This window comes from Larus michahellis, unplaced genomic scaffold (genome assembly GCF_964199755.1).
Source record: "Larus michahellis unplaced genomic scaffold, bLarMic1.1 SCAFFOLD_481, whole genome shotgun sequence".
Taxonomy (NCBI): domain Eukaryota; kingdom Metazoa; phylum Chordata; class Aves; order Charadriiformes; family Laridae; genus Larus; species Larus michahellis.
The window spans coordinates 9,190-23,590 of record NW_027436398.1 but is presented as its reverse complement, the minus strand read 5'-3'; the positions used below and the strand labels follow the sequence as shown (position 1 = coordinate 23,590).

Below are 14,401 nucleotides of genomic sequence, written 5' to 3'. Positions count from 1 at the left end.
AGGGCGGGGCGGGAGGTTGGGGCGATTTAATTAGAGGGAGATTTAATTAGAGGGGGATTTAATTAGAGGGGGGCGGGGCTACCTTAGGAGGGGTTGCGGCGGGTGGGCGTGGCCTCCGGCGGTGGGCGTGGCCTCCGCGACTGAGGCCGCGGGCGGTGCCTCCCGCCTTTTACGGCCGGCGGGTTCTCAATCGGGTCCGCCCCGCCCCCGCTTGGCCCCGCCCCCAAAGGGGAGGCCCCGCCCCCAGGGAGCCCCGCCCCTATAGACCGCCGGGGCCCAGTGCCCCCAGTAGCCCCCCAGATCCCCTATCCCCCCATACTGGGGGATACTGGGACCAGTTCAGGGTGGGCGCTGGGACCAATCTGGGCCATGGTGGGTACTGGGACCAGTTCAGGCCATAGTGGGTACTGGGACCAGCTTAGGGTGGGTACTGGGACCAGTTCAGGGGGGATATGGGGACCAGTTTGGGCCATTGTGGGTACTGGGACCAGTTCAGGATGGGTACTGGGACCGGTTTAGGGGGGATACTGGCACCAGTTCAGGCCATGATGGGTACTGGGACCAGTTCAGGATGGGTGCTGGGACCAGTTTAGGAGGGATACTGGGACCAGTTCGGGCCTTGATGGGTACTGGGACCAGTTCAGGGTGGATGCTGGCACCAGTTCAGGCCATAGGGGGTATTGGGACCAGTTCAGGGAGGATAATGGGACCAGTTCGGGCCATGATGTGTACTGGGACCAGTTCAGGATGAGTACTGGGACCAGTTTAGGGGGGATACTGGGACCAGTTCGGGCCATGATGTGTACTGGGACCAGTTCAGGATGAGTACTGGGACCAGTTTAGAGGGGATACTGGGACCAGTTCAGGGTGGGCACTGGGAGCAGTTTAGAGGGGATACTGGGACCAGTTCAGGGTGGGCGCTGGGACCAGTTTGGGCCATGATGTGTACTGGGACCAGTTCAGGATGAGTACTGGGACCAGTTTAGGGGGGGACACTGGGACCAGTTCGGGCCATGATGGGTACTGGGACCAGTTCGGGGGGGACACTGGCCCCAGTTCAGGCCAGGAGCAGGCACTGGGACCAGTCCAGGAGGGTCACAGCCCCCCCGCCAATCCCCTCTGTGCCCCCCCCCAGCACCCTTGGGTGCCGCCCTCGGCTGCCTGGGTCCGTCCCGCCCCCCCCCCCCCCCCCCGCCGTGGGTGCTGCCGGGGGGGGGGGACGGGGGGGGGCCCGGCCGCCTGGGTCCTGCCCAGCCCCGGGCAGACACTGGGCGGGCGACGGGCGGGGAGCGGCGGCAGCACCCACCCGGGTAGGGCCCCCCCCCCGGACCAGTGCTGGGGGGGTGGGGGGGGGTACTGGGACCAGTTCAGGGGAGGAGGGCAAGGGGAGGGGGGATGTGATGGGAGGAGGGTGGGGGGAGGGGGGTACTGGGACCAGTAGAGGAGGGGGGGTGGGGGGAGGAGGGCAAGGGCCGGGGGGGGGGGTGATGGGAGCAGGCCAGGGGGGTTACTGGAACCAGTTCAGGAGGGATACTGGGACCAGTTCAGGGGGATACTGGGAGAAGGTCGGGGGGGATGCTGGAATCAGTTCAGGGGGGATACTGGGACCAGTTCATGGTGGAGACGGGTGCTGGGACCATTCCAGAGGAGATACTGGGAAGGGTCCATGGTGGGTGGATACTGGGACCAGTTCAGGAGGGATACTGGAACCAGTTCAGGGGGGATAATGGGACCAGTTCAGGGGGGATACTGGGAGAAGGTCGGGGGGGATGCTGGAACCAGTTCGGGAGGGATACTGGGACCAGTTCAGGCTGCGAGCAATCCATGGGAGATACTGGGTGGGGTCCATGACGGGTGGATACTGGGACCAGTTCAGGAGGGATACTGGGACCAGTTCAGGGGGGATAATGGGACCAGTTCACACTGGGGATGGGTGCTGGGACCATTCCAGAGGAGATACTGGGTGGGGTCCCTGGTGGGTGGATACTGGGACCAGTTCAGGGGGGATGCTGGAACCAGTTCAGGGGGGATAATGGGACCAGTTCATGGTGGAGACGGGTGCTGGGACCATTCCAGAGGAGATACTGGGAGGGGTCCCTGGTGGGTGGATACTGGGACCAGTTCATCAGGAGGGATACTGGGACCAGTTCAGGCTGGGAGCAATCCATGGGAGATACTGGGCGGGGTCCATGATGGGTGGATACTGGGACCAGTTCAGGAGGGATACTGGGACCAGTTCAGGCTGGGAGCAATCCATGGGAGATACTGGGAGGGGTCCATGATGGGTGGATACTGGGACCAGTTCAGGGGGGATACTGGGACCAGTTCAGGGTGGGTGCTGGGACCAGTTCAGGCCATGGTGGGTACTGGGACCAGTTCAGGGCGGATACTGGGACCAGTTCAGGCTGGGACCGATCCACGGGAGACACTGGGCGGGGCCCATGACGGGTGGATACTGGGACCAGTAGAGGATGGATGCTGGGACCAGTTCAGGGGAGGATGCTGGGACCAGTTCCCGGAGGGATACGGGGGGGACCAGTTGGGGCCGGAGTGGCTGCTGGCACCAGTTTATGGTGGATACTGGGACCAGTTCAGGCTGGGTGTCGGCAGCAGCCCCAGGGTGGGGGAGCGCTGGGACCAGTACTGGGGGGTTACTGGGCCCAGTGGGTGCTGGGGCTGGGGGGGGCGGGTAACGGGGTGTCTCCTGCAGGGACCCCTCGGCGTAGGGGGGGGGCCATGGGGCAGAGGCAGGCGACTGCGACCCCCAGTGGGGACCAGGGTACGGGGACTGGGAGGACTGGGAGGGACTGGGAGGGATTGGGATGGGGATATGGGGGAGACTGGGGGGACTGGGAGGGACTGGGATGGGGTGTAGGGAGGAGTGGGGGGACTGGGAGGGACTGGGACGGACTGGCGGGACTGGGAGGGAATGGGGGAGACTGGGATGGGGATATGGGGGGGACTGGGGGGACTGGGAGGGACTGGGAGGGACTGGGATGAGGATATGGGGGGGACTGGGGGGACTGGGAGGGACTGGGATGGGGTATAGGGAGGAGTGGGGGGACTGGGAGGGACTGGGACGGACTGGGGGGACTGGGAGGGAATGGGGGAGACTGGGATGGGGATATGGGGGGGACTGGGGGGACTGGGAGGGACTGGGATGTGGTACAGGGGGGAGTGGGGGGACTGGGAGGGACTGGGAGGGATTGGGATGGGGGTGTGGGAAGGAGTGGGGGGACTGGGAGGGAATGGGGGAGACTGGGATGGGGATATGGGAGCAACTGGGAGGGACTGGGATGGGGATATGGGGGGGACTGGGGGGACTGGGAGGGATTAGGATGGGGTATAGGGAGGAGTGGGGGGACTGGGAGGGACTGGGAGGGACTGGGATGGGGGTGTGGGAAGGAGTGGGGGGACTGGGAGGGAATAGGGGAGACTGGGATGGGGATATGGGAGCAACTGGGAGGGACTGGGATGGGGATATGGGGGGACTGGGGGGACTGGGAGGGATTGGGATGGGGTATAGGGAGGAGTGGGGGGACTGGGAGGGACTGGGAGGGACTGGGATGGGGATATGGGGGGGACTGGGAGGGACTGGGATGGGGTATAGGGAGGAGTGGGGGGACTGGGAGGGACTGGGATGGACTGGGGGGACTGGGAGGGAATGGGGGAGACTGGGATGGGGTTATGGGGGGGACTGGGAGGGACTGGGAGGGAATGGGATGGGGATATGGGAGGGACTGGGGGGACTGGAGGGACTGGGAGGACTGGGATGGAGCATGGGGGGGTATGGGAGGGACTGGGATGGGGTACGGGGGGGTATGGGATGGATTGGGATGGACTGGGATGGGGATATAAGGGGACTGGAGGGGACTGGTATAAGGGTACAGTGGGACTGGGATGGACTGGGTTGAGGTAAGGGGGGTACTGGGGGTACTGGGAGGGACTGGGATGGTGGATGAAGGGGACTGGAAGGGACTGGGGGGACTGGGAGGGACTGGGATGGGGTACGGGGGGAGACTGGTTGGACTGGGGAGGACTGGGAGGGACTGGAATGGGGGTAGGGAGGGACTGGGAGGGACTGGGATGGACTGGGATGAGGCATGGGGGGGACTGGGGGCACTGGGAGGGACTGGGATGGTGGATGAAGGGTACTGGAGGGGACTGGGGGCACTGGGAGGGACTGGGATGAGGGTAGGGAGGGACTGGGAGGGACTGGGATGGGGTACGGGGGGAGACTGGTTGGACTGGGGAGGACTGGGAGGGACTGGAATGGGGGTAGGGAGGGACTGAGATGGACTGGGATGAGGCATGGGGGGGACTGGGGGCACTGGGAGGGACTGGGATGGGGGTAGGGAGGGACTGGGAGGGACTGGGATGGGGTACGGGGGGAGACTGGTTGGACTGGGGAGGAACTGGGGAGACTGGGACGGGGCTCCAGGGGAACTGGGGGGGACCGGGATGGGGTATGGGGAGCTGGGGGGGGGGACCGGGGTGGACTGGGGGGGTTACTGGGAGAGACTGGGGCTTACTGGGAAGTGGGAGCCGCCGGGGGGGCCGAGAGGGACCCCGGGCTGGGGTCTCCCCCCCCCACTCCCCCCCCCCTCGCTGTGTGTGTGTGTCCCCCCGTGTCCCCCCGTGTGTCCCCCCCCCGCCGTGTCCCCAGGGGGTCCCTCGGGGGGGCCGTCGCCGCTGGAGCGGGGGCTCCACGCCGTGGTGGGCACCTTCTACCAGTACGCCCGGGCCCCGGGGGGGGGGCGGGAGCCCGGCCTGGCCCCCCCCGACTTCCAGCGCCTGCTGCGCCGCGAGCTGGGCCACCAGCTCACCGTGAGTGGCCCCGAGCCGGGGGGCAACGGGGAGCCGGGCTGGCCCCAGGGTGTCCCCCCCCACATGGCCCCGCGGCCCCCACGTGGCCCCAGGGGGTCCCCATGGCCCCACATCTCCCCACGGCCCCCCGTGTCCCCAAGGGGTCCCCCCACGTGTCCCCACGGCCCCCACGGTGTCCCCACGGTGTCCCCAGGGTGTCCCTCTGTGTGTCCCCAGGGCCCCGTGTGGCCCCAGGGTGTCCCCAAGGTGTCCCCCCACGTGTCCCCGGGATGGCCCCAGTGTGTCCCTCTGTGTGGCCCCAGGGGGTCCCCATGGCCCCACATCTCCCCATGGCCCCCCGTGTCCCCAAGGGGTCCCCCCACGTGTCCCCACGGCCCCCACGTGTCCCCAGGGTGTCCCTCTGTGTGTCCCCAGGGCCCCGTGTGGCCCCAAGGTGTCCCCCCACATGTCCCCACGGCCCCCACGTGTCCCCACCAGCTCATCGTGAGTGTCCCCAAGATGGGGGGCAACGGGGACCCGGGCTGTCCCCAGGGTGTCCCCCCCACATGGCCCCAGGGTGGCCCCAGGGTGTCCCTCCACATCACCCCAGGGTGTCCCCATGGCCCCACATCTCCCCATGGCCCCCACATGTCTCCAAGGGGTCCCCCCACATGTCCCCACGGCCCCCACGTGTCCCCAGGGTGTCCCTCTGTGTGTCCCCATGGCCCCGTGTGGCCCCAGGGTGTCCCCAGGGTGTCCCTCTGCGTGGCCCCGGGGCGTCCCCCTGGCCCCACGTGGCCCCAGGGTGGCCCCAGGATGGCCCTCCACATCTCCCCAGGGTGTCCCCATGGCCCCCACATGTCCCCACAGCCCCACGTGTCCCCAAGGGTTCCCTCTGTCTGTCCCCGTGGCCCCACATGTCCCCATGGCCCCCACGTGTCCCCACAGCCCCACGTGTCCCCATCACCTCACCGTGAGTGTCCCCTCCCCGGGGGGCGGCGGAGACCCGGGCTGTCCCCAAGGTGTCCCTCCACGTGGCCCCAGGGTGTCCCCATGGCCCCCCACGTCCCCACCGTGTCCCCAGAGTATCTCCCCACATGTCCCCACCACCTTACGTGGCCCCAGGGTGTCCCCATGGCCCCACGTGTCCCCGGGGTGGCCCCAGGGTGTCCCTCCGGGTGGCCCCAGGGCAGCCCCAAGGCCACACTTGTCCCCACGTGTCCCTCCATGTGTCCCCAAGGTGTCCCTCCCCATGTCCCCAGGGTGGCCCCATGGCCCCACGTGTCCCCAGGGTGTCCCTCTGGGTGGCCCCACAGTGTCCCCATGGCCCCACCTCTCCCCATAACGGCCCCAGGTTGTCCCTCCATGTGTCCCCAAGGCGTCCCCACGGCCCCACATGTCCCCAAGGCTCCAAGTGTCCCCATGGTGTCCCTCCATGTGGCCCCACAGTCCCACCTGTCCCCATACTGTCCCCAGCTCACCTGGTGGCCCTGCGCTCTCCCTCCCCGTGTCCCCGTGTCCCCGTGTCCCCCCTGCCCAGCCATGGGACCTGGCCATGAGCGATGCCACCACCTCCGTGCCCATGTCCCCACAGTGTCCCCCCACCTGTCCCCGGGTCCCCCTGCCCACCCATGGGACTCATCCAGGAGTGATGCCACCACCCCGTCCCAACGTCCCCTCCTGTCCCTGCCGTCCCCGTGCCCCCCTCGGCTGTCCCTGTGTCCCCATGTCCCCCTTGGCCGTCCCCGTGTCCCCTTGGCCGTCCCCGTGTCCCCGTGTCCCCTGCCCAGCCATGGAACCCATCCACCATTGACGCCACCTCCTCCCCCATGTCCCCTCCTCTCCCTGCCGTCCCCACGTCCCCTTGGCCGTCCCCGTGTCCCCCTTGGCCGTCCCCGTGTCCCCATGTCCCCCTTGGCCGTCCCCGTGTCCCCTTGGCCGTCCCCGTGTCCCCGTGTCCCCTGCCCAGCCATGGGACCTGTCCACCATTGATGCCACCTCCTCCCCCATGTCCCCTCCTCTCCCTGCCGTCCCCATGTCCCCTTATCCGTCCCCGTGTCCCCGTGTCCCCCTCGGCCGTCCCCGCGTCCCCTCGGCCCTCCCCGTGTCCCCGTGTCCCCGCGTCCTCTGCCCACGCCCTGCCCGCAGGACACGGGGCAGCCCGAGGCGGTGGCTGCCATCTTCGCGCTGCTGGACGCCAACGGGGACCGGGTCATCTCCTTCGCCGAGTACTGGCAGCTGGTGGCCTGGCTCTGCCACGTCCTGCGCCACCGGCACTACGGGGCTGCGCCCGCCCCCCCGCCCCCCCCCCTCTGCGGGGACACCCCCGGCCACCACCCCGACCCCCAACCTGCCCCGCCGGCCCCAGCCCACGGGGACGGGGACGGGGACGGGCGCCACTGACCCCCGGCCACGCGGGGACGGGGATGGGGACGTCGCCAGGGGCTGGGGGGCCTTGTCCCCAACCTGTGATGGGGACAGGGACATCCCCAGGGTCAATGGGTCCTTGTCCCCAAACCGTTGATGGGGACAGGGGTGTCACCAAGGTCAATGGGTCCTTGACCCCAACCTGTGATGGGGACAGGGGTGTCACCAGGGCCAGGGGCTCCTTGTCCCCAACCTGTGATGGGGACAGGGACATCCCCAGGGGCAATGTGTCCTTGTCCCCAACCTGTGATGGTGACAGGGACGTCCCCAAGGTCAATGGGTCCTTGTCCCCAAAACTGTTATGGGGACAGGGGTGTCACCAAGGTCAATGGGTCCTTGTCCCCAAACCTGTGATGGGGACAGGGGTGTCACCAGGGCCAGGGGGTCCTTGTCCCCAACCTGTGATGGGGACAGGGATGTCACCAAGGTCAATGGGTCCTTGTCCCCAAACCTGTGATGGTGACAGGGACGTCCCCAAGGTCAATGGGTCCTTGTCCCCAACCTGTGATGGTGACAGGGACGTCGCCAAGGTCAATGGGTCCTTGTCCCCACCCCACCGTGGGGACAGGGACGGTGGCACCCAGAGGGACACAGGGCTGGCGCGTGCCCCATTTCCTGGCGGTTTGACCCCAAATCCCCCCCGGCAGTGGGGCAGGGTGGCCCCGGCCCCACATTCACCAGAGATGGGGAAGGGGCGGGGGGGGGGAGGAATCGGGCCCCACGGGGACGTCCCCGTCCCCTCTCTGTCCCCGGGGGCACTGGGGCGGGGGGAGAAATGTCCCCAAAACCAGTCGAACATGGAAAATCCCGGAATTATAATAAAAAAGACCCAAAAAGGGACCGTTGTGGTTCGGAACGTGCAAATGGGGGGCTGGGGGGAGGTGGGAAAGGTGGGTGCTGCCCCACAGGGACCCCCTGCCCCATAGGGAGCCCCCCCGACATACGGGGAACCTCCCTGCCCCATAGGGTCCTCCTCTAACCCATAGGGTCCTCTCCTGCCATACAGGGACCCATGTGCCCCATAGGGTCCTCCCCTGCCCCATAGGGACCCCTCTGCCCCATAGGGTCCTCCCCTGCCCCATAGGGTCCTCCCCTGCCCCATGGGATCCCCCTGACCCACGGGGTCCTCTCCTGCCATACAGAGACCAGGGATCCTCCCTGCCCCATAGGGTCCTCCCCTGCCCCACGGGGACCTTCCCTACCCCATAGGGACCCCTCTTGCCCCACAGCGACCCGTTCCTGCCCCACAGCATCTCCCTGTAGCCCCATGGGGAGCCCTTGCCTGGCTTGGGGGGGGGGGGCGGGGCCTGGGAAGGGTGTGGGGCTTGGGAAGGGGGCCATGGGGCAGGGGAGGACCCTATGGGGCAGAGGGGTCCCTATGGGGCAGGAGAGGGCCCTATGGGGCAGGTGGGTCCCTGTGCAGCAGGAGAAGACCCCATGGGTCAGAGGAACCCCATGGGACAGGAGAAGACCCAACGGGGTAAGGTGGTCCCTATAGGTCAGGAGGTCTCTATTGGGCAGGATGGGTCCCTATGGGGCAGGGGAAGACCCTATGGGGCAGGGAGGGTCCCTGTATGTTGGAGGGTCCCTATGGGGCAGGGGGGTCCCTGTACGGCAGGGGAGGACCCTATGGGTCAGAGGAACCCCACGGGACAGGAGAGGACCCTGTGGGGCAGGAGGGGTCTCTATGGGTCAGGGGAGGACCCTATGGGGCAGGGAGGTTCCCCATATGTTGGGGGTGCCCTATGGGGCACAGGGCCCCTATGAGTCAGGAGAGGACCCTATGGGGCAGGGAGGATCCCTGGTCTCTGTATGGCAGGAGAGGACCCCGTGGGTCAGGGGGATCCCATGGGGCAGGGGAGGACCCTATGGGGCAGGGAGGATCCCTGGTCTCTGTATGGCAGGAGAGGACCCCGTGGGTCAGGGGGATCCCATGGGGCAGGGGAGGACCCTATGGGGCAGGGGAGGATCCTATGGGGCAGAGGGGTCCCTATGGGGCAGGGGAGGACCCTATGGGGCGCATGGGTCCCTGTATGGTAGGAGAGGACCCTATGGGTTAGAGGAGGACCCTATGGGGCAGGGAGGGTCCCCGTATGTCGGGGGGGCTCCCTATGGGGCAGGGGGTCCCTGTGGGGCAGCACCCACCTTTCCCACCTCCCCCCAGCCCCCCATTTGCACGTTCCGAACCACAACGGTCCCTTTTTGGGTCTTTTTTATTATAATTCCGGGATTTTCCATGTTCGACTGGTTTTGGGGACATTTCCCCCCCCGCCCCAGTGCCCCCGGGGACAGAGAGGGGACGGGGACGTCCCCGTGGGGCCCGATTCCTCCCCCCCCCGCCCCTTCCCCATCTCTGGTGAATGTGGGGCTGGGGCCACCCTGCCCCACTGCCGGGGGGGATTTGGGGTCAAACCGCCAGGAAATGGGGCACGCGCCAGCCCTGTGTCCCTCTGGGTGCCACCGTCCCTGTCCCCACGGTGGGGTGGGGACAAGGACCCATTGACCTTGGGGACGTCCCTGTCCCCATCACAAGTTGGGGACAAGGACCCATTGACCTTGGGGACGTCCCTGTCCCCATCACAGGTTGGGGACAAGGACCCATTGACCTTGGGGATGTCCCTGTCCCCATCACAGGTTGGGGACAAGGACCCATTGACCTTGGTGACACCCCTGTCCCCATCACAGGTTGGGGTCAAGGACCCATTGACCTTGGGGACGTCCCTGTCACCATCACAGGTTGGGGACAAGGACCCATTGACCTTGGGGACGTCCCTGTCACCATCACAGGTTTGGGGACAAGGACCCATTGACCTTGGGGACGTCCCTGTCCCCATCACAGGTTTGGGGACAAGGACCCCCTGGCCCTGGTGACACCCCTGTCCCCATCACAGGCTGGGGACAAGGACCCATTGACCTTGGGGACGTCCCTGTCACCATCACAGGTTTGGGGACAAGGACCCATTGACCTTGGGGACGTCCCTGTCCCCATCACAGGTTTGGGGACAAGGACCCCCTGGCCCTGGTGACACCCCTGTCCCCATCACAGGCTGGGGACAAGGACCCATTGACCTTGGGGACGTCCCTGTCACCATCACAGGTTTGGGGACAAGGACCCATTGACCTTGGGGACGTCCCTGTCACCATCACAGGTTGGGGACAAGGACCCCCTGGCCCTGGTGACACCCCTGTCCCCATCACAGGCTGGGGACAAGGACCCATTGACCTTGGGGACGTCCCTGTCCCCATCACAGGTTTGGGGACAAGGACCCCCAGCCCCTGGCGACGTCCCCATCCCCGTCCCCGCGTGGCCGGGGGTCAGTGGCGCCCGTCCCCGTCCCCGTCCCCGTGGGCTGGGGCCGGCGGGGCAGGTTGGGGGTCGGGGTGGTGGCCGGGGGTGTCCCCGCAGAGGGGGGGGGGCGGGGGGGCGGGCGCAGCCCCGTAGTGCCGGTGGCGCAGGACGTGGCAGAGCCAGGCCACCAGCTGCCAGTACTCGGCGAAGGAGATGACCCGGTCCCCGTTGGCGTCCAGCAGCGCGAAGATGGCAGCCACCGCCTCGGGCTGCCCCGTGTCCTGCGGGCAGGGCGTGGGCAGGGGACGCGGGGACACGGGGACACGGGGAGGGCCGAGGGGATGCGGGGACGGCCGAGGGGGACACGGGGACACGGGGACGGCCGAGGGGACGTGGGGACGGCAGGGAGAGGAGGGGACATGGGGGAGGAGGTGGCGTCAATGGTGGACAGGTCCCATGGCTGGGCAGGGGACATGGGGACACGGGGACGGCTGAGGGGACACAGGAATGGCCAAGGGGGACATGGGGACACGGGGACGGCCAAGGGGACGTGGGGATGGCAGGGAGAGGAGGGGACATGGGGGAGGAGGTGGCATCAATGGTGGACGGGTCCCATGGCTGGGCAGGGGACATGGGGACACGGGGACGACCAAGGGGACACAGGAATGGCCAAGGGGGACACGGGGACACGGGGACGGCCAAGGGGACGTGGGGACGGCAGGGAGAGGAGGGGACATGGGGGAGGAGGTGGCATCAATGGTGGATGGGTTCCATGGCTGGGCAGGGGACATGGGGACGGCCAAGGGGACACAGGAATGGCCGAGGGGGACATGGGGACACAGGGACGGCCGAGAGGGGCACGGGGACGGCAGGGACAGGAGGGGACGTTGGGACGGGGTGGTGGCATCGCTCCCGGATGGGTCCCATGGGTGGGCAGGGGGACCCGGGGACAGGTGGGGGGACACTGTGGGGACATGGGCACGGAGGTGGTGGCATCGCTCGTGGCCAGGTCCCATGGCTGGGCAGGGGGGACACGGGGACACGGGGACACGGGGACACTGTGGGGAGGGAGAGCGCAGGGCCACCAGGTGAGCTGAGGACAGTATGGGGACAGGTGGGACTGTGGGGCCACATGGAGGGACACCATGGGGACACTTGGAGCCTTGGGGACATGTGGGGCCGTGGGGACGCCTTGGGGACACATGGAGGGACAACCTGGGGCTGTGTGGGGCAGGGGGGACACGTGGGGCCATGGGGACACCCTGGGGCCACCCAGAGGGACACCCTGGGGACACATGGGGCCATGGGGCCACCCTGGGCACATGGGGAGGGACACCTTGGGGACACATGGAGGGACACGTGGGGACAAGTGTGGCCTTGGGGCTGCCCTGGGGCCACCCGGAGGGACACCCTGGGGCCACCCCGGGGACACGTGGGGCCATGGGGACACCCTGGGGCCACATAAGGTGGTGGGGACATGTGGGGGGATACTCTGGGGACACGGTGGGGACGTGGGGGGCCATGGGGACACCCTGGGGCCACGTGGAGGGACACCTTGGGGACAGCCTGGGTCTCCGCCGCCCCCCGGGGAGGGGACACTCACGGTGAGGTGATGGGGACACGTGGGGCTGTGGGGACACGTGGGGGCCATGGGGACGTGTGGGGCCATGGGGACACACAGAGGGACCCCTTGGGGACATGTGGGGCTGTGGGGACACGTGGGGGCCATGGGGACACACGGACGGACACCTTGGGGACACGAGGGGCCGCGGGGAGATGTGGGTCCATGGGGACACCCTGGGGAGATGTGGAGGGACACCCTGGGGCCACCCTGGGGCCATGTGGGGCCAGGGGGACGCCCCGGGGCCACACAGAGGGACACCCTGGGGACATCCTGGACACTCGTGGGGACCGCGGGGACACGTGGGGGGACACCCTGGGGCCACCCTGGGGCCACACGGGGCCCTGGGGACACACAGAGGGACACCCTGGGGACACCGTGGGGATACGTGGGGCCGTGGGGACACGTGGGGGGACCCCTTGGGGACACGGGGGGCCATGGGGAGATGTGGGGCCGTGGGGACCCCCTGGGACCACGTGGGGGCCATGGGGCCACGTGGGGGCCGCGGGGCCATGTTGGGGGGGGACACCCTGGGGCCAGCCCGGCTCCCCGTTGCCCCCCGGCTCGGGGCCACTCACGGTGAGCTGGTGGCCCAGCTCGCGGCGCAGCAGGCGCTGGAAGTCGGGGGGGGCCAGGCCGGGCTCCCGCCCCCCCCCCGGGGCCCGGGCGTACTGGTAGAAGGTGCCCACCACGGCGTGGAGCCCCCGCTCCAGCGGCGACGGCCCCCCCGAGGGACCCCCTGGGGACACGGCGGGGGGGGGACACACGGGGGGACACGGGGGGGGGACACACACAGCGAGGGGGGGGGAGTGGGGGGGGGAGACCCCAGCCCGGGGTCCCTCTCGGCCCCCCCGGCGGCTCCCACTTCCCAGTAAGCCCCAGTCTCTCCCAGTAACCCCCCCAGACCACCCCGGTCCCCCCCCCCAGCTCCCCATACCCCATCCCGGTCCCCCCCAGTTCCCCTGGAGCCCCGTCCCAGTCTCCCCAGTTCCTCCCCAGTCCAACCAGTCTCCCCCCGTACCCCATCCCAGTCCCTCCCAGTCCCCTCCAGTCCCCTTCATCCACCATCCCAGTCCCTCCCAGTGCCCCCAGTACCCCCCCATACCTCATCCCAGTCCATCCCAGTCCCCCCAGTCCATCCCAGTCCCCTCCAGTCCCCTTATATCCCCATCCCAGTCCCTCCCAGTCTCCCCCATACCCCATCCCAGTCCTTCCCAGTCCTCCCCAGTCCCCCCCAGTCCCTTCCATCCCCTATCCCAGTCCCCCCAGTCCCCCCCATACCTCATCCCAGTCCCCCCAGTCCCTCCCTGTCCTCATTCCTGTCCCCTCCAGTCCCTCCCAGTCCCCTTATACCCCCATCCCAATCCCTCCCAGTCCCTCCCAGTCCCCCTGTACCCTCATCCCAGTCCATCCCAGTCCCCCCAGTCCTCTTATACCCCCATCCCAATCTCCCCCTTTCCCTCCCAGTCCCTTCCTACCCCCATCCCAGTCCCTCCCAGTCCCCCTACACCCCCCTCCCAGTCCCTTCCCGCCCCCATCCCTGTCCCCTTTGTCCCCCCCCCATCTTCATCCCCCTTTTTCCGTGTCCCGTCCCCATCCCCCCCCCCCCCCAGTGTCCCCTCCCAGTGTCCCCTCCCAGTGTCCCCATTACCGCTGGCCGCCGGGGCGGTGGCACCCCCCTGGCTCTGCCCCATGTCACCCTAACGAGGCCCTGCCATGACGAGAAACCTCGTTAACGACCCCATCCCGCCCCCCCCCCGCCCCCCCCCCCAATCCTCCCAGTACCCCCAGTAAGACCCACTCACTGGGACCGAGGTCCCCAAGGCCACCCCAGGGTCACTTTGGGGACGGCCTCGAACCACGTGGCCTCGGCTATTCCTGGCCCCCCCCCCACCCCCCCCGCCCTGGCCACCGCTTCGGTGACACCGGTGACAGCTGCCACCCCCCCCCCCGGACGCCTGGGTCCCTTTGAACCCGCCCCCCCCAAAAAAAATCCCAAATTCGCCCAAATTCACCCCAAAAAATACAAACACACACACACCCCCCCCCCCGAACCCACCGCACTGGAAACGACCAACTGGGAGACACACCCCCCCCCCCCCCGGGTCCCCTTGAACCCCCTCCCTCCCCCCCCGCGAAAAAAAAAATCCCAAATTCGCCCAAATTGACCCCAAAAAATACAACACCCCCCCCTCCCCCCCCCCCGTTTGTAATTAGCAACGCGAATTTTGGGGGAGAATTCAGGGGATTTGGGGCAA

General features: G+C 68.0%; 2 protein-coding genes across 2 annotated transcripts; one reads left to right on the top strand and one right to left on the bottom strand.

Moving 5' to 3' along the window:
- Nucleotides 1-4,452: 4,452 nt before the first annotated feature.
- LOC141737294 (uncharacterized) lies at nt 4,453-7,289 on the top strand. The gene is made up of 2 exons (XM_074571972.1): nt 4,453-4,827; nt 6,955-7,289. Exons 1-2 carry the CDS (start codon nt 4,462-4,464, stop codon nt 7,207-7,209), a joined length of 621 nt encoding a protein of 206 aa, XP_074428073.1. The 5' UTR covers nt 4,453-4,461; the 3' UTR covers nt 7,210-7,289.
- A 2,146-nt stretch (nt 7,290-9,435) lies between these two features.
- On the bottom strand, nt 9,436-14,038 carry LOC141737295 (protein S100-A16-like). Its single transcript, XM_074571973.1, has 4 exons — nt 13,949-14,038; nt 13,795-13,854; nt 12,722-12,882; nt 9,436-10,803 (listed from the first exon to the last, which is right to left on the bottom strand). Exons 2-4 carry the CDS (start codon nt 13,835-13,837, stop codon nt 10,549-10,551), a joined length of 459 nt encoding a protein of 152 aa, XP_074428074.1. The 5' UTR covers nt 13,838-13,854; nt 13,949-14,038; the 3' UTR covers nt 9,436-10,548.
- Nucleotides 14,039-14,401: the final 363 nt, after the last annotated feature.

Bases quoted from the DNA above. Each gene is read 5' to 3' on its own strand.
- LOC141737294 (XM_074571972.1), top strand. From the start codon at position 4,462: ATGGGGTATGGGGAGCTGGGGGGGGGGACCGGGGTGGACTGGGGGGGT. The intron at 4,828-6,954 runs GTGAGTGGCCCC...CCCTGCCCGCAG, and splicing joins AGCTGGGCCACCAGCTCACC to GACACGGGGCAGCCCGAGGC.
- LOC141737295 (XM_074571973.1), bottom strand. From the start codon at position 13,837: ATGGGGCAGAGCCAGGGGGGTGCCACCGCCCCGGCGGCCAGCG. The intron at 12,883-13,794 runs GTAATGGGGACA...CCGTGTCCCCAG, and splicing joins CACCGCCCCGGCGGCCAGCG to GGGGTCCCTCGGGGGGGCCG. The intron at 10,804-12,721 runs GTGAGTGGCCCC...CCCTGCCCGCAG, and splicing joins AGCTGGGCCACCAGCTCACC to GACACGGGGCAGCCCGAGGC.